The sequence below is a fragment of the Drosophila serrata genome, unplaced genomic scaffold, assembly GCF_035046125.1.
Source record: "Drosophila serrata isolate PLE 108 unplaced genomic scaffold, ASM3504612v1 contig_184, whole genome shotgun sequence".
NCBI lineage: Eukaryota > Metazoa > Arthropoda > Insecta > Diptera > Drosophilidae > Drosophila > Drosophila serrata.
Window position 1 is genome coordinate 7,973,856 of NW_028257082.1, and position 17,276 is coordinate 7,991,131.

Below are 17,276 nucleotides of genomic sequence, written 5' to 3' on the forward strand. Positions count from 1 at the left end.
GCATTTTCTATGTTATTTAAATGTTATTACTGCTTTGTTTAAGAAGGAATCTATTAAAACGTTGATGGAACTTTCGAATATATATGTTGCAAGATTACGGTTTAATTTTTATTGCTTATGACTAGTTGCATCTGAGGAGCTCTTCAATTATCCATTATAAATAGTTCTAACGGATCAGATATAAATAAACAATATTGTCCATCAGACAATCGAGTCAAACTGTGCAAGTTGTAACCTTCTGAATGGCAACGCTTACGTGGCCTTCTTCACTTTTATCCCTCCTCCGACTCTATCTGGACCATGGAATCGCCGCCAGTGGGCCCACATGTCGCACATTGCGGCCTGCTTGATGCACTCGCAGGGTGGTATGGGATCAAGCAGACCCACTGGCTGGCACTCCGAGAAGCTGGGGTACTGGGTGCGCCGCTTCTTGCAGCAGGAGGGTGGAAATTTTTGCTCACAGTCTGGATCTGAACGGCCAGGCGAGCAGCCAGGTGCGACAAGCTTGCAGCAGGGCCACTTGCCGGGTCCCGGCACTTCGACTAGCTGCTCAGGTTTTAAGCGGCCCACGCCCTTGGTATTTACGCTCTCCACGCATTCGCCCGAGGTGGTTTCCCGACGCAGTTTGCGCCTTGGTCGATTGGGATAGATCTTCTTCGGACTGACGAACTTCCTCGGCAGGAGATAGGACTCGCACCAGGTGCGCTGGTACTTGCGATACGCCTTGTCGCTGGGCGTGTAGTGATCCAAGTCCATCGGCAAGGGCGCCATGTCACAGGGCTCCAGGCATTCGTCATACATGGGCTTGAGACGCGGCTGGTTGCAGCGATTCTCCGAGCGGCGCAACGCCATGTAGCAGGGCACAGAGTCAGGGGTCTTCTTCAGCTCCAGACGGCGCCGACGAAGACCAAACTTCTTCTCTGTGTCGTACATGCGCGTCAACGTCATCGTTGCCAGCTTTGTCTGTGACAGCAGCGACCGCGGCGCGATCTGCATTAAGCTCATCTTAACTATATAACTATATATTTTTTTAATGGATTTTTGTGTTTTTAGAACATGAAAATTTTTGGCCAAAATAAAAGGGAAGAGGTGAAGGAAGACACAACGTTTACGTCCTCATCACTCGACGTGTTGAAACCGTATGAACCGAATATGGGAATCGAACTGCTGACGGGGACTTGGAGCACAAGTCCAGGGCCTACTTGGAAGTCACTTATTAAGCAGGCATACTATTATTTAAGTTAAATGAAGTGAGAAGCCAAAGACAGTGGATCTTGAAATCGATTGAATTATTATACTAACCTTCAAAGAAAATAACTTGGCACTGTCGAAGGCTTAATCTTTTGATACAAATCACCTAATTAAAGATGGATTAATGATGTGTAATATGGTATAGAAATAATCTCCCGAGTCTTTGTATTAGCCTTACTTAAAACCCTTAAATTAAAATGCACTTATTGCGGAATATATAAACTTATTAATTTTATATTTTGCTTAAAAAGAAATCCTTTAAAAGCTCGAGTCCTGATGAAACTTTCGAATGCACGATTATAGTTGCTTCTTTATTGGTTCAGACTACACTTGCACTTAAGGATTTTCTTTAATTGTCCATAATGAATAATGCTTACGGATCAGATATAAAGGTTAAAAATTTGTATCCTTCAGTCAATTGAGTCAACCCGTGCAAATCTCACTCTTCTCAATGGCAACGCTCACGTGGTTTCCTTCAAGCTCGTCCTCAAAGTGATTAAATCCTAAAAGTTTGCGGCTTCAGATCACTTGTTGTGGTAACGCTGCCAGTAGGTCCACACGTCACACAGGTTGGCCTGCTTAATGCACTCGCAGGGTGGAATGGGTTCGAGCAGACCCACTGGCTGGCACTCCGAGAAACTAGGATACTGGGTGCGCCGCTTCTTGCAACAGGTGGGTGGACGACCTTGCCCACAGTTGGGATCTGCCCGGGCAGGTTCACAGCCGGGTGCGACCAGCTTGCAGCAGGGCCACTTGCCCATTCGCTGCACCTCGACGAGCTTCTCTGGCTTACTGCGTTGCAAGCCCTTAGGAGTTGTGGCCTCCACGCAAACGCCAGAGGAAGTACCCCGATTTAGTTTTCTGCGCGGTCGATTGGGATAGCATCTGTTCTGACTGATAAACTTCATGGGCAGAGCATAGCACTCGCACCAGGTGCGCTGGTACTTGCGGTTCTTATCGCTGGGCGTGTAGTGCTCCATGTCCAGGGGCAAGGGTGCCAGGTCACAGGGATCGAGGCATTCGTCGTGCAGGGCCGCGAGGCGTGGCTGGTTGCAGCGATGATCCGTTCGACGGATCGACTTGTAGCACTCCTTCATTTCAGCTTCAGCCTTCTTCCTTTCTTCCACTCGCCGCCGACGAAGTTCGAGGTTTTGCCATGACTCCGCCAAGCGCGTTATCGTTAGCGCGGCCGACTTGCGCTGAGCCAGCAGAGAACGGGGCCCAAACTGCATCACACTCATCCCAACTATATGATTTTAGAGGATTTTAGCGTTTTACAATTTGAAATTTGGAAAATTTGGCCGAAAAAGGAAGGGCTGAAGGAAGACAAACGTTAACGAGCTCACCATTCGGCGTGTTGAAATCGTATGATCTGGATATGGGAATCGAACAGCTGACGGGGACTTGGAGCATAAGTCCAAGGCCTACTTGGATCCGGAATAGTTTGATTTGATATTATTTTATTTCATACATTTTATTTTGCAATTTCCTATTTGTTTTGTATTGGTAACAATTGACTTCAGGACAGTAATGCTAAATATTAAAATAAGTTAAAGGAAGTGAACTGAAATTAATTAAATTATTAAATTAACATTGAACGAAAATAACTTGGAGGGTTAATCCTTCGATTTAAATTACCTATGTAAATGTGTTTTAATATTGTATGGGAATAAGTTGTGGTAAGGCTTTATTTTTAGAGGAAACTGACGCTACTTATTATTCCTATGATATATTCTCTACAATAATTCATTTATAAGAGACTACAGAATTACAATATTTCAGATGTAGTTTCAACAAAGCTGCAACCCATGGAAACCCTCACATCAAAATGCTTCCATTACGGAATATTTTACTGTATTTGAAATTGTAGTAGTTTACAGAATTCGAAGATTATCTCGCATTTCTCCGAAGTCGCCACTTGCCGAATGTGTTATGTTCCCCTTTTCTCCTTTTGTGAAATAGATGCAAAGTTACCATTGAATCACCAACAAATCTAGACTGTCTTCATCTGAGATTTTAGTCATTCTAGGCATCTTAGCAATCGTCCAATGTTTCGGGCTTATCGCAGGTACCGCGCCTGCCCAACGCCTCGTACCTGTGCACAATGCACATGGCGGGAGTTTCCAGGCAACGGCACTCCACCGGCCGTCCGACATCCAGCTCCTCGTGCTGGCACTCGGAGAAGCTGGGGTACAGACATGGCCGGCGACGACATCTCTTCTTTCGCGGAGCAAGCCGGCAGTTGACTTGACTGTTCTCCATGGCAGGACAGTTGCAGAGGTAGAACCTGGGACACGCGCCTGGCTTTGTTTCCATTTTACAGGGCATGGGATGAACCGTGTCACAGGGCTTCGGCTTGGGCTTCTCACACTTGTTGTACACCGCCCGCACGGATCTCTCTGGGGGCACCCTGCGGCAGCAACGCTTCTGCTTGCGGACGACACATTCCACCCAATATTGATCGAACTTGCGATCCAAGCTGGCACTGGGTCTGTACATGGTATCATCCAATCGCACGGCTAGCGCACAAGGATCCATGCAGTCGAACTCTGGCTTATAGGGGATCTCGCACCTGGGGTATACACCCAAATACCTCGGATGCTGCACGGCCAGCTCTTTGTCCGTCTTGCAGGGATCCAACTGCCGGTGGAATCTGGGGACGTGCACTTTCACAGGTCTGCATGCAGCACTATCAGTCTTTTTGCTTGGCCGGTATTTGAAGCACTTCTCATCCGATTCCGAGTCGGAATACATTCGGAGTATAGCTGGAACTGCGTCATTTAGCAGACTTTCCGCTTTTAACAGAAGCTTGGGCCGTATTGGTGTACATTTTCTAACCAAAAACATAACGAGATGGAAATTTTGAAGACGTTTCGAGGCAGGAGAAACGAAAATTTTGATTGTTTGTGGCGAACGTTGGAGCTGGAAGTGAGTCTAGGGTTCCTAAAATTAGTCCGATCGTTGACATCGAATTATGTTCCAAGGCATTTTTGATCTGAATTTCTTTTTTGTTCATCTTGGAATGTTGTAAAATTTTTAAATTCTATATATTCACTTTCAGGTGGTGTTGACTTTAGTTCCTGCATTTTATGGAAGCTGTCGCGAATCGAAAATGTTCCGGGCCAATGCTTCAAATGGGTTTTCCGTGTTTATTCAGAAGTTAATTGCCAAATGTATTCGTTTGCTGGGCCGCCTTGATTTGCCAGTAAACAATAATAAAGCAAAAAAAAAAAAAACATTGACATGGCCTTCACTTCTCCTGCATTTCGACTTCAATTTGTTTGCAAGTTAAATGCAAACAGAGAAAAAAACCAGAGAACCCCTGCAGGGGGGAAGAAAAAAAACAGAACAGAAACAACAGAAATCCACTAGAATAAGTATACGCTCTCGGGGCAGTTTTCGCTTTTACGCCGATATTTTCATTGGTCTCGATGCCCCGAAAGCCTCGTGTTCCCAGCCTGAGTGGCCATGCATGAGGGAGCCCATAAAATTGGGTCAATTGCTGTTAACAATTTGGCAGCGCAATCTTTTTGGCCGGTTTCGATTTCAAGGCGTTTCACAAAATACACACAAAAAATACGAGAACAAAAACACAAAAAAATACCAACGTGGACTCATAAAAAACGAGCACGTACGGGTTGAAATCTTTTGTAAAAAAAAAACCAAAACAATTTCCGCATAGAGTTGTTGGTCGGGAAAAACGCAGCGAACCCGCGGGAAAAGTCGGAAAAAAAGGGGGCAGACGGGGGCGGGGGAAAAGCTCAAGTGGATGGTACAAAGTTGAACCAAGTGGACCCAGTTAGTGGTCAGGGGCCTGTACGCTAATTAATTAGTGCATTTTGTTTGTTATTCATTGTACAAGAGCATTTCAAGCAGGGCCAGCCAAGTTGGGGCTCAGACCAGCCCTTTTTTTTTCCAAGAGCTGTTGCCTTCATAAAGGATCGAGCTGCATCCCCCAGCTGGGCATCACTTTCCCTAATCAACTGCTGCCTGCAAAGTCGACCCCAATACGCCAGCTTTTGTGTTGCCTTTGAGTGACTGCCAATGAAGTTGCTGCCAGTCCGCCCTTAAAGCCGAAATGGACTGCTCCCTGCACTCCCATTCCCCCCAACGAAATGATTTCATTTACTTGCAATCAATGAAATTGCACTGATGCAATTTTGTTCTGGCTTCCAAAAATAAACTGAACTGGAGTTCTGGAATGGATTGAGAGGAGAGACAGGGAATGCGAATGGCGATGGCAAGAGTAACAGCTGAAGCTGAAGAGCCACTGCTGGCGGATGGGGTCACCTCAGACTGTCTGTCACGCGTGCCTGGGAGCCGTGACAGGATTTGGTTGGCAGCCAGGAGTAGCGGCTAATGTCTGGCGACAGTCACTGGATCTCGGGGAATACCCGGTCATACCCATCCGCTTTGGTGGAATTTCTCATATCGCAGCCAGACACGTAGCCTGCAACTGTATGTGGACTGTGGATTGGATGTGGGTTCGAGACGCAGAGAGATTTGTGAAAGATGTCAGGGCGACGCTGTGCCAGAGTCGAAAAATGAGCAGGAATCGTAGGCGGAGGTGAGTGTACCCAGCCAGTCAGCCATCGCATATCCTGCCATGACCTTCTGTCCTTCTCCTCCTGCAGCCATCCCGACATTGCACCGTCTACGGATGAAGAACAGCCCGCCGCCCCTGCCAAACAAAATGCAAGTCGCGAGACGAGCTTACGGTCACGATCTCTGTCAAGTTGGGGGCTCGTCTACAGGGATAATACTGGAAGCACTACTGACCATGGCCAGCCAGCTTCTAGGCTTGATGTGGCCGAGGAAACAGAGGCGGGATGCAGCTCCTCATCGCAAACCATCGGCAACCAGCGGAAGGAATCTAATGCTTCGCTCTACAATATGCCAAGTTCTTCTGCTCGTCGACACTTTCCCCATATACTTGTGGAGGCATCGAACAAACCTCAAGGCAGGGAAAACGATGCCAAGGTTCCCCAGAAAGGAGATTATCGCCCTGTTAGAAACGATATTACGGAGCCCATATCGGAATTGCCATATTTGGAGTCCAAACCCACCCAGCCATATCTACCTAAGCGAATTGAAGATCCTCTGCCTCCCGTGGCATCTGAAGAGCCCAGTTGGAAGGGATCTCAACGGTCGAGCGTCTCACGCCTGCCAAGCTTTGTCTCGAAATCCGAGTCGAGCTTAGAGAAGGAACGGTCCCAAGGTCTGGTCAGCGTCAGTGGGTCGGATGAATACGATAAGGAGGAGCCACTTATAACCAAGACACAGAAATATTATAAGAAGAGTAAGTCGAATGGTTTCTATAAAAACTAAACCCAAGAATTTGTGAATATGTTTTGCAGGACCCAAATTGATACCAATCTACGATGATTCGGAAGACTCTGTGCATGCTTCATTCGGCCGTCAAAGGAATAAGCCGTTGTCTCCCAAAGAAACTACTGTCCATTCGCCGGACACCGATTCACCGGGAATCTTAAGTTATTCCACTTTGGATAAGCGGGCAGCAAACCAACAGACACCATCAAGCTCCGAAGAGTCACTTGGCCCAAGGTTCAACGACCAGAATTTTGAAAATCTGCGCGAGGGATTGGTTTTTGTAAGTGAGTGGCTGGCCGGATGAACCACTGATCCGCTGATCCACTGAACGCCTGACTTTGTGCCACCCACAGATCTATATGGTGATACCACCGGATGGTGGCTACGGATGGGTTATCATGTTGATCAGCTTCTTGTGCCAGCTGATTGTCGACGGCATCATCTTAACCGTCGGCACCATCCTGCCGGACATTGGACGGGAGTTTAAAGTCCAGGAGTCCGAAATGGTGTTAGTGGCCAGCGTCCAGATCGGTTGCTACTTCCTAAGCGGAGCCTTTGCCAGCATTCTGATCAATAGGTTCGCTTTCCGATCGGTGGCCATCAGTGGAGCCATCACATCGATGCTTGCCTTTGTGGCCGGCAGCTTCAGTCCGAAACTAATCGTCCTGATATTGGTATACAGTGCCATTGGTAAGTCAAGACTAGTTTCCTTGGCTAAATAAAAACAGTTTAACCCGCAGGTGGCTGCGCCTTAAGCCTCATCTGGTGCAGCTCGCAGCTGATTGTGGCCTGCTACTTTGAGCGGTATCGTCCGTTGGCCAATGGCTTCTCATGCAGTGGAGCAGGAGCTGGTACCATTTTATTCTCGCTGCTCAACAACTATCTGCTGCCGATCATCGGCTGGCGGCACATGCTGCGGGTTCAGGCGGGCGCAATCCTTTTGGTCATGCTAATGGCCATCGCCTTCGTGGAGGTTCGCCCTGTGCAGGTGGGCGTGATGCCTGAGAATCCTTTCGACTCCAGCCCGGATGAATACTATGGGAACTTTTACGTGCATGACTATTTGCGCGTATCCCCCGACAGTACGTATGATTCCGGAAGCATACTTAGCCTCTATGATCCGGAGAAGGACAAGAGCAAGTGCTGTCCTTGCTGGAGGAGGTGCCAACAAAGACGAAGGGAACGCAAGGAGCAGCAGAGTCGGGATAACGATCACAATATGCTTATCCGGACGTCATACATTGAGCGTGAGGATCTCTTCTACACCGGTCCCGCTGAATATGAAGATCCGCACAGCAAGGAGAATATCGAGGGCAGGGAGATCACTATCGTGGGAACGGATAAGAATGTACATAGGTCGTTACTCTAGTATTTAAAATTAATAACTTTTCGTATTCCTGCCAATGCAGACTCAACACGTAAACTATGGCATTCAGCATATAAACAAGGGTGACGATAGAAGGGATACACCTGAAGCTATCAAAAGAAGAGCTTCAAAGAGACAACCACCGCGGAAACGCTGTGCGAACAACAAATTCGTGGTCATGCTGTCCCGGCTGTTTGACTATCATCTGTTCAAACAGTTCGAGTTCCGGATCCTGGTGGCTGCCGCCTTCCTATTTCCGATGGGATTCAACATACCCTTTGTATACTCCAAGGCCCGGACAACGATTCACAGAGACTATGCCACCTTGATTACCCCTGCCATTGGACTTACCAACTTTGCCTTCCGAATCATCTGCGGTATCGTGGCCTATAAAAGACGCAACTGGACGACAAATTTATGCGGCGGTGGCCTGGTCTTTGGCGGCTGTTTCGTCTTCGTAAGCGCCTTCTTTGGCAAGAATCTGGTGTGGTTTCAGTTACTCTATGGGCTTTGTTACGGTGTGGCACCAGGTGGGTAAATCTTGATTTGAAAGCAATAGCATCTACTGAGAGAGAATATCTTTCCCTAAATTGATTTAGCTGTATACTCCACCCTGCGGGCCATCATTTACGTGAAATATCTTGGCCTGTCCAAGCTAACCAATGCATTCGGTATCACGGCTCTGGCCATGGGCTTTGGTGTCTTTACCGGCACAACAATTGCCGGATTGCTGGTGGGCGGTACTCGCAATCACATGGCGGCCTTTATATTTGCCGGCTTATGCCTCATTACCTCCGGAATGCTGAAGCTCCTGTTGCCAACGATGGTTAGAATTCACTATGGACGAGCGAGAAAAAGCCGGAAAAGCATGTACAAACGGGCCAAGAGTACGATCTGGTTTTAATTATCAAAGGGAGGTACGATTTTTCTGTTCAATCTTTGAGTAAACGAAATATTTTTAATGACTCTATTACTGTGTTTAAAAATTCAGATTAAATGATTTTGTATTACTTATTTGGTTTTGCTGAAAGATCCCCCTTTAATTCCCAATGTTTGAATTCAATATATATTTGGTTTTCCTTTTGGGGGTTGACTTTTATTGCAATCCATTTAAAGTTATTAGTTAGCTTAGTTTACATCTAATATTAGCTTAGTTGCTGAACTACACACATTGGGCTCCACGCTTATAGTTTCCAGTGTGTTGTTGTATTTGGTTTTTTATTTCCCTTTTGGTTTTTGTTTTCATTTTGTTTTGGTTTTGTTTCCATTTTCCTTGTTTGGTTATGCAAATTTTCACGCTTCCTTCTGTTTCCTTCTTCACTTTGATTTGCTTTCTAAACTTTGTACGTGTCTACTGTTCAATTTTTCTTTCACTGTTTTCTGTTTTTTTTTTCTTTACTATTTTCCTTGTTTTTTTCATATTTTATCATGATGATTTTTTACATATTATTTAGAGCTAAAGCAACCAAAGGATCAATGTAAATCAAGATGAACACATAAACCTAAAAATCTGTTTTTAGACGAATGGCCTTCATCCTTTTTTTATGTTTTGTCCTCTGTCTAAATCCTTGTGTGTTTTAAATATTGTCAGTAGTCTTCCCATCTTGCCATTGCCGTCTTCAATTTATTCCACCTTCTCATCCTCATTATCATGGATGTTTCTGAATATTCTGGCTGCTTTAAAATCAATTTCGTATGATAATCTAAATTTAAATTAAAATCTCATGGCGGGATGATGATACCCCGGAAAAATGGCCTGGCTGGTCTTTCTTGTTCACACAGAAAAAGCAATTCTTACGCCTTAAATTAAAATTATATTTATATCGACCGCGTCTCCATGGGGCCCGTTCATGTATCGGAATCGGACCTGAAATGGATACAAAGGATATATAATATAATTAATTATAATTCCCTGGAATAAGATATTTTTTAATTGCTTTTTACTTACCAATTAAAATAGGTCTGCGACCCGTGACAATTGCGCTCGGTGCCGCACCATTTGGACTGCTGGAGCGCCGGACATGGTCGTCCGCCCCGCTTGCCATGCTTGATCACCTTGCGGTAGCGATGCATCTCACCGATGCCGCAACTCTTGCTGCAGGCCGTCCACTCGGACCAGTGGCTCACCCGGCAGTCGCGGCGCCGCTGGGACGAGCTCCTCCGGCGGGAGGACGTGCCACCACCGCTGGTTCCATTTGTGTGCTGGGATTGGGTCAGGTTGAAGGTATTGAGGCTACGGCCGGAATCCGTGGCACGCCGATAGCTGCTGGCGATGCTCTGCAGGATGGCATGCTTGTCGTTCTTGGGCACCACGCTGACCACCTGACCAGGAGCCGGCTGCTGGCTATTGTTGTAACTGTAGCTGAAAGAGGCAAGTGAAATAATTTCATTGACTTTGGCTGAAGGAATGTCGGGAAGTTAATTAGCAGGCCTACAATATCTGATCTTTCGTTTAAATTTCAACAGAAAAGATACATTTAAAATATCTTAAGTTTGGTATACTTTAAGAAATAATTTAACTTAATTCTACAAGTGGTTCAACTAACAAAAGTTGGCATTCATTTCCTACTGAATTTGCTTTTAGTGGCTTAACTTTGCCGCCGCCAACGGACTGCCATATTACACATACGCCCCGTATGCGGGGACTTCCTTTTATTTTTGGGGGCCAAGGTGTGCCTGCCGTTGCCTGCTCACGTTTGTTATTTCAGCACATCAACTGTGGAAAATTTCAATTTAAATTTGCCTTTTGCCAGCCTTCGTGCCTGACAGACACTGAGTCTGAGAGAACCACAGTCCCAGGTCTCGGGTGCCATCCCCTTTCCCATTCCCCAAACTCGATCCGCGACGTTTGGCTGTGGCGCTGCCTGGCTTCCTTCCTTCCTGCCTTCCTTCCTGGGCAACTTCCGTGTTTTGTTTCCTGCAGTTTTTCGTTTATTTGCATACACATGCCGCCGACGCTGCCGCTTGCAAAATCGCGCAAATAATAATAAAAAATCAAAAGGCAGACGGAACAGGACGAACAGGCGCAGTCAGACACTGACGAAAGGAGCAGGACTCGTGGCAGCAAGCAGCAGGCAGCTGGAGGAGCAAGGAGCAGGGAAATAAATTGGCAAAAAATATTGAAAGACCCAGGAGAAGGAACGCGAAAGCGCCATGGGCCCGACGAAAATAATGAGGAAAATTCCCAAATTGAAATTACATACAGCATTTTTTCCTTTTCCATTTCTGTTAGCGGAGAAAGGCGAGTACCTTTGGCAGTCTTGAATTTTCTTCTTGGGAACATGGAAGTTATTAGCGACAATTTGCTTCGATCATGTTCTCGGCAATTACCGTTAGATGAGCACATCAAAATGTATTAAGTAAATGTTGTTTCGCGAGCAATTTTCATTTGCATTTTCACACAGCTTGGCTCAGCTGGGCGGGGGGTGAAAAGTGACTCAGGGCCTCTTTGGACATGTGACGGGAAAATTGCTCATCAAGTCGAGGGGAATTTGTTTATCAAATTGCAACAAAAAAAGCGCCAGCAAAATCGGATTAATGTATACATGTATATATAATAATTTATTTTCTCACACTGCATAATTGAACTGACAATTGTTTCGAATTTGACAGTTTGCAATTCAATTACTTTAATATATTTGTTCGGAATTATTGGATAATGAGAAAGTATCAGGAGAAATATTCAATTATAGTAAAGAAATTATAGCTTGAATTATAAAGTTAAAATTCCAATCCAAAATATATTAATCTCTTTAAATTCAACAACACAATTTATTTATATACTTATCAGAGTTCGATTCAAGTTTCACTCAATTTCAGATTAAATTCCCATTATTAAAGTTTTTATTTAACATAACAGTAACACGAATAAATTATTTTATTTCACTAATATAAACAATATAAAAGTAGTTTATAATTCTATATAGAAATACACAAATACACATTTTGCAAATTCAATCAGAAATCAGAGAATTGTGCAGCAAAAGACTTCACCAGAGGGTTGGGCATACACAGTGGCTACCGGTGGCTGGGCACCCACCACAACGGTGGGTCTCATTGGCGGCGGTGCCACAACCACGGGCGGTGGTGGTGGTGCTCCAATGATCACAGCTGGTGGCGGCGGTGGGGCAATTACCACTGGTGGAGGAGCAAAACCAATGCCCACTCCTATGGGTGGTGGACGTGGAGGTCCTCCGATATTGATACCGACATTTACACGAGGCGGCGGTGGTCCGTAGGCAATTCCAGGCCCCTGGCGTGGAGGTCCTCCATAGCCACGTCCTGGTGGTGGCATCTTGACCGATGGCTAACGACTGACTGACCAGCACTTTCTGAACGATTACCTTCTAGGGTTCCGCAAAAGGCCCTTATCTTTGCCGCTGCCTCGAGTGGCCGCTGGTAATTAACTATCAATTACTGTGATTTCTATTCTTTTTTTATTTGTATTTTTTCGGGGGCTTCTGTTTCTTCCGCTGATTAGATATGCGATAGGTGAAAGCGGGGGAGCTTACACTCGCACCCTGATAAGAGAAACACTCGGTTAGCGATAAGATTTCGTTTAATTAAATGTATTTGATGGGCTTGTATGATATGCATTCTGACTCTGATAGGGAACTGATTCATGGGTTTCACTTGCCTTGCCTATGGGGGAAGCCGCTGACCTCGGGATTTAGGAAATTGTGCATTTGCAAGGGCAACATTTACGTTTTGGTGGTTCGGCTGCTATGTCCCTCTTCTGCATGGGTGTCTCCGTGGGCTGCTCCTGCGTCTTTTCCGGATTATTCTCCTGGGCCAAGGCCGCACTCAGGGAATATCGTTTGCCGAGTTTGTCGTTACTTTGCTCGGAAATCTCACCCACCAAAACAGTTCCAATGGGAGTGGGAGGCTCCACAATTTCTTCAGTGATTTCTATGACTTCCGTAACATTGCCGTTTGGTGAGGATTCCACAAGGATTTCTCTTTCCACTACTTCTACGATGGGAGGATTGTCTATAACCAAATCGGTTAGAATAAAGCTATTAAGTGGCTTCGTCTTTGGTTGGGGATTGACAATTGGTGGGGTCGGAGTCGGAGTAACATCCACGGACTCTACAATTATCTCAGCTTCAGGCTGGCTCGGAGGAGGTATCCTTAGTTTTAGTGGAGGAGTCGGCGGAGGACTGGGCGTAGGAGTAACATCCAGGGATTCCACAATTACTGCTGTTTCCGCCAGACTTGGTCGGGGGATAAAGCCCATCTCGACAGGTCCCTGCAGCGAAGGACTGCATGGTGGTGTATTTATAGGTGTGACTTCTACAATCTCCACATAAGCCTCGGCTTCGCTCAAGCTCTTCACTTCCACCTCGGGACTTTGCTGGGCTGTGTAGTAAGAGTTGACTTCCTCAACTTCCACATAGGTATCGGCCTCGATAAGACTCTCTCGAGAGATAAAGGGAAACTGTTCCGGGGGAGGAGATGACGTGGGTGTTACCTCCAGGGATTCCACCACCAGTTCTTGCACCATACTGGAGCGAGGCATATAATTAGTGGTTACCACTGACCGTAATGGAGCATCTGGTATTACTTCGATCTCTTCCACAACTTCAGGCTCTTCTTGGATTTCGATATTTTCAATAATATTTTCAACAAAGCCCGTCTGGGGAATTATATCGATTTGAACTGGAGGTGGCACTGGTGGACTTACTTCAGTTACTTCTATATCTTCTACAATCGATTCCACGTACCCAGATTGAGGTGGGAAACCAATAGGAAGAGGTGGCCTTAGAGGAGGATCTTCCTCTGCTGTGACTTCTATATTTTCCACAATAGATTCCACCAAGCCAGCTCTAGTGGGGACATCGATTGGAATAGGAGGTGTAACTGGAGGACTAACATCCTCTATAACTTCTATAGTTTCCACCATGGTTTCTACCAAACCAGGTTGAGTTATCACAGTAGCCGGAATAACTGGCTGCGGGGGCTCCACTACTGGTTCAACTTCAATGGTCTCCACAATTGATTCCACGAATCCAGATCGAGGCTGGAATTCATTTTGCACTGGAGGCCTTAAAGGAGGATCCACTTCTGAGGTGATTTCTATATTCTCTATAATTGATTCTACATTACCGGGCTGAGGATTAAATCCAGTTTGGACGGGTAGCAGGAAAGGAGGATCTTCCTCTTCTTCAACTTCTATATTTTCCACAATCGATTCGACAAAACCTGCATTAGGAGCCGCACTTTCAACTGGAATTTGGATAACAGGTTCCGGTTGTACAACTTCTATATTCTCTACTATAGATTCAACATAGGTGGGTTCTGAATCGAAACCATTAGCTGGTAGCAAGAAGGGAGAATCAGCTTCCGTCATAACATCAATAGTTTCCACAATTGATTCCTCTTCAGAATCGAAACCATTTTTTGGCAGTAGAAAAGGTGAGTCTGCATCTATGGTCTCCACAACGGATTCAACTATTACTTCTGCAGGATTTCGGATCTCCTCTTTTGTTACTTGAATATCCTCCACAATTGTTTCTACTAATCCTCCACACTTGGGATAATAAACCTTTGGAGCTGGAGCTGGAGCCTGAAGGGATTGGGAAGCGGCAGCCACTTCAATATTCTCTATAATTCTGGCCACAAATCCCGGCTGGGGAAGATATTCCGGTTCCTGTTCAATATGAGCTGGAGCAGGAGCAGAGGCTGGAGCAGAAGTAGGAGCAGGAGCAGGAGCTGGAGTAGGAGCTGGAGCAGGAGCTGCAGTTGGAACTGATGCCACTGTCACAGTCTCTACAACGGTCTCTGTGGAAACTAGATTCACCCTGGGAATGTACGAAAATGGTGGAGGATCCTCTGATTCCACAATTATATCCGTTTGCACTACTTCGGCGATGGGTGAAAGTGAAGAAGGCTGCTGAACTCCCGACGGGAAGAAACCCGTTTGCACTTTTAGCTGTGGTGGCGCATAAGCCGGAGGATCCACTTGGTCAACAATGATTTCCTCCTGCACCACCCTTGTGTGTTTCAGGGATTCCCTTGTGGTCTCTTTGGTCTCCGTTTGCCACACAACTGTTGTGAATTCATCAGAAGCCGAGGTGGTGTCCAAAATCTCCTCGACTTCCTTCTCTGCCGAGAGATCCAGATCCGTAGAAGGATTGGGTGAGGGCTGGGTCCAAAAAGCTTGGGGTTTCCAGACCACATTGAAATCCACTTCGTCCTCCTCGTCGGTGGGCGTGAGGAAGGGCGGAGAGGTTTCTGGCAGCGGAGGCGGCGGCGAAGCCTTCTGCTTGTGATGATGATGATGGTGATGATGCTTGCTCCGAGGTTTTTCTTCTGCATCCAGAACAATCACTTCCTCCGTTTCCACAACTTCCACATTTTCCTGCCTCTGATGATGATGATGATGCCGATGGTGATGGTGATGATGTCGTTGCTTTGGTGCCGGTGATCCCTCGTTAATGTTGACCACCTCGATGGTCTCCTGGATCGTTCCACTGCTGGTGGCTATCGTTTCTATCGTTTCGTTAACACTTCGCTCCTCCACAATGGTCGTCTTCATTTTGTCTCGTTTTCGTTGTGCCCATTTACCATTACTGAAACCTAAAATGCTTTGTTCGGCCCATTTATACTCGATGTTTATGTCATTGGAAATGTATTTTCATGCGTTAAATCCTTGGTTACAGATAAGATAGTTACTATATCTATACCTAAGCAATGTGGCAACTATTTGTCTTCGACCCCGACGGCTGCTCTTTTTTCCCTACTTCTTGCGCTTTTTGTTGCTGGTTTTCGTTCTCTAAAAACAAAATTGTTTAGGCTTATACTTTGACCATAACATTATGGACTGGCTTTTCCATTTTCCTTACTGTTAATTGAGTTTGCGGCATTTTTCGTCTGCCGTTGACGTCGCTGATTGTGATTGGCTGCTCCGGCTATTACCGTGAAAGTGGCTGGCGGAATTCCGGACATGTTGCTGGCACTTAACTCTTCGTCTGATTACACTCGATGGCCGGCCATTCCTCCACTTTTATAGGCCACCCGCGATGACAACGACAACGGTGGCGGATCCATCGATAAGATAGTAATTACTACAGAACTGGTCCGCATGCGAGTTCAGTATTTTGGCAGACTTATCACGGCTGCCGGCCTGGACTTTGTTTCCGCCCCTGTCAAAGTGCCAGGAGAGGCTCGCTCTTGGCACTCGAACACGTCCCGGGATTGTCATTAAATATGCAGGTTACCAGTGCCAATGGTGCCAAAATCCACTCGGCCAAAAGTGGCACGAAAATAAACCGAAGCGGTCCGGAAAGGGGAAGAAACGGAGCCCGGGCTCTGGGCTGTGTGCTGGATGCTGGATGCTGGATAAGAGACTGGAACTGTTAGCAGGGATTAGTTTGTAGTTCGCCTCTCGTCGAGTTTTCTGGGGCGGCTTTTTAAAGATGCAGCATTACCCAGGTACGTGCCAGCAGGGCCACTATACTGCTGCTGCTCCATACTCCTTCTCAGAAAGTGGTGTAATGCGCCTTTGGAGTGTGCCAGAAAAGCTGTTTTCTTTCCACCCACTACTCGCTCGTTGTTTTTCCAACAGCTCGAGGCTTGGCACGTCGCTTTAAATATGTGAATGCGAATATCCTAGCACATACATATATCCCAGAGTGTTGAAAGTAGTTGGTCTTGAGTTAGGGGAAAGCACTTTGCGCATATGTTAAATAGGGCCAATTGAGGCGCCTTCTGCACTCCAGAACAGATTACGTATACGCAGTGTGGCATTTAAAGTTTAGTCTTGGCCTGAAACCTAAGCTTAAGTAGTTTACACATTTAATGTTGCTAGTTTGAAAAGTATTTCTAGCAGACAATATAGTTACACTGGGGCCAACGCGACAATATCTATTGATTAATCATTTGTTTTCGTTCATTGATAAAATGAAGATAACGCATTTTGTACCTTTTTGTTTATGGTGAGCTTAACACACTGACATTGTAATATTCTTTAGGAAATTCAAGGCTGTGGAGCCTTGAACTGTTTGTTGTTACTAACTCAAGAAAATATGTTACTCACTTAATGTTTTTTATGTATTTTTCTATACCTTTTTTTTTGGAACTCTAGATTTCATTTAACATTTTATTGTGAATGTTTTGTAAGCTAATATGCAAAGGTAAGTTAGAAGTCATGTATGAATGTTTCATTTAAAAAAAACTAATGACTAATTCCTTATCTTACTATTAAGATTGAAAGACTTACATTCCAAAAGGCACAACTATATTTTGGGAAACCCCTTCTGCAGGCAATATTTGTGTTTGCTGTTATTTTTAAAAAGTTTGGTGCCCAATATATTTTTATTTATTTCCC

General features: G+C 45.6%; 7 protein-coding genes across 10 annotated transcripts in view; 1 reads left to right on the forward strand and 6 right to left on the reverse strand.

Moving 5' to 3' along the window:
- Nucleotides 1-82: 82 nt before the first annotated feature.
- Nucleotides 83-1,186, reverse strand: LOC110181367 (uncharacterized). Its single transcript, XM_020949099.2, has one exon. It carries the CDS (start codon nt 1,003-1,005, stop codon nt 253-255), a length of 753 nt encoding a protein of 250 aa, XP_020804758.1. The 5' UTR covers nt 1,006-1,186; the 3' UTR covers nt 83-252.
- A 355-nt stretch (nt 1,187-1,541) lies between these two features.
- Nucleotides 1,542-2,686, reverse strand: LOC110178409 (uncharacterized). The gene has a single exon (XM_020945557.2). The coding sequence runs from the start codon at nt 2,490-2,492 to the stop codon at nt 1,776-1,778; it is 717 nt and encodes a 238-aa protein (XP_020801216.1). The 5' UTR covers nt 2,493-2,686; the 3' UTR covers nt 1,542-1,775.
- Nucleotides 2,687-3,088: 402 nt separating this feature from the next.
- Nucleotides 3,089-4,487, reverse strand: LOC110191019 (uncharacterized). Its single transcript, XM_020961739.2, has one exon. It carries the CDS (start codon nt 4,096-4,098, stop codon nt 3,286-3,288), a length of 813 nt encoding a protein of 270 aa, XP_020817398.1. The 5' UTR covers nt 4,099-4,487; the 3' UTR covers nt 3,089-3,285.
- A 1,195-nt stretch (nt 4,488-5,682) lies between these two features.
- Nucleotides 5,683-8,958, forward strand: Targ (Tarag). 2 transcript variants are annotated; one of them, XM_020961708.2, is made up of 7 exons: nt 5,683-5,818; nt 5,886-6,550; nt 6,609-6,862; nt 6,936-7,272; nt 7,323-7,930; nt 7,992-8,478; nt 8,548-8,958. In XM_020961708.2, the coding sequence occupies exons 1-7, from the start codon at nt 5,712-5,714 to the stop codon at nt 8,850-8,852; spliced, it is 2,763 nt and encodes a 920-aa protein (XP_020817367.2). In that variant the 5' UTR covers nt 5,683-5,711; the 3' UTR covers nt 8,853-8,958. The 2 variants fall into 2 exon arrangements, with proteins under 2 accessions (XP_020817367.2, XP_020817375.1); XM_020961716.2 differs by lacking the exon at nt 5,683-5,818 and having other exon boundaries at nt 6,066-6,550; nt 6,609-6,866.
- Nucleotides 8,959-9,017: 59 nt separating this feature from the next.
- Nucleotides 9,018-17,276, reverse strand: part of mspo (M-spondin) — a 71,774-nt gene continuing 63,515 nt past the window's right edge. For both annotated transcript variants that reach the window (XM_086828774.1, XM_020961728.2), the window contains exons 5-6: nt 9,897-10,310; nt 9,018-9,815 (exon numbers count right to left, since the gene is read on the reverse strand). In XM_086828774.1, coding sequence (XP_086684900.1) covers nt 9,797-9,815; nt 9,897-10,310 — 433 coding nt within the window. In that variant the 3' untranslated portion in view covers nt 9,018-9,796. The remainder of the gene's footprint in view (nt 9,816-9,896; nt 10,311-17,276) is intronic.
- On the reverse strand, nt 11,769-12,595 carry LOC110191029 (uncharacterized). Its single transcript, XM_020961750.2, has one exon. It carries the CDS (start codon nt 12,240-12,242, stop codon nt 11,913-11,915), a length of 330 nt encoding a protein of 109 aa, XP_020817409.1. The 5' UTR covers nt 12,243-12,595; the 3' UTR covers nt 11,769-11,912.
- On the reverse strand, nt 12,337-15,658 carry LOC110191037 (uncharacterized). 2 transcript variants are annotated; one of them, XM_086828772.1, is made up of 2 exons: nt 12,585-15,658; nt 12,337-12,468 (listed from the first exon to the last, which is right to left on the reverse strand). In XM_086828772.1, the coding sequence occupies exon 1, from the start codon at nt 15,483-15,485 to the stop codon at nt 12,618-12,620; it is 2,868 nt and encodes a 955-aa protein (XP_086684898.1). In that variant the 5' UTR covers nt 15,486-15,658; the 3' UTR covers nt 12,337-12,468; nt 12,585-12,617. The 2 variants fall into 2 exon arrangements, with proteins under 2 accessions (XP_086684898.1, XP_086684899.1); XM_086828773.1 differs by lacking the exon at nt 12,337-12,468 and having other exon boundaries at nt 13,765-13,992; nt 14,054-15,658.

Coding starts and splice junctions, on each gene's coding strand:
- LOC110181367 (XM_020949099.2), bottom strand. CDS start 1,005: ATGAGCTTAATGCAGATCGCGCCGCGGTCGCTGCTGTCACAGACAAAG.
- LOC110178409 (XM_020945557.2), bottom strand. CDS start 2,492: ATGAGTGTGATGCAGTTTGGGCCCCGTTCTCTGCTGGCTCAGCGCAAG.
- LOC110191019 (XM_020961739.2), bottom strand. CDS start 4,098: ATGTTTTTGGTTAGAAAATGTACACCAATACGGCCCAAGCTTCTGTTA.
- Targ (XM_020961708.2), top strand. CDS start 5,712: ATGTGGACTGTGGATTGGATGTGGGTTCGAGACGCAGAGAGATTTGTG. Junction 7,931..7,991: donor TCGTGGGAACGGATAAGAAT/GTACATAGGTCG, acceptor CTGCCAATGCAG/ACTCAACACGTAAACTATGG. Junction 8,479..8,547: donor TTGTTACGGTGTGGCACCAG/GTGGGTAAATCT, acceptor AAATTGATTTAG/CTGTATACTCCACCCTGCGG.
- LOC110191029 (XM_020961750.2), bottom strand. CDS start 12,242: ATGCCACCACCAGGACGTGGCTATGGAGGACCTCCACGCCAGGGGCCT.
- LOC110191037 (XM_086828772.1), bottom strand. CDS start 15,485: ATGAAGACGACCATTGTGGAGGAGCGAAGTGTTAACGAAACGATAGAA.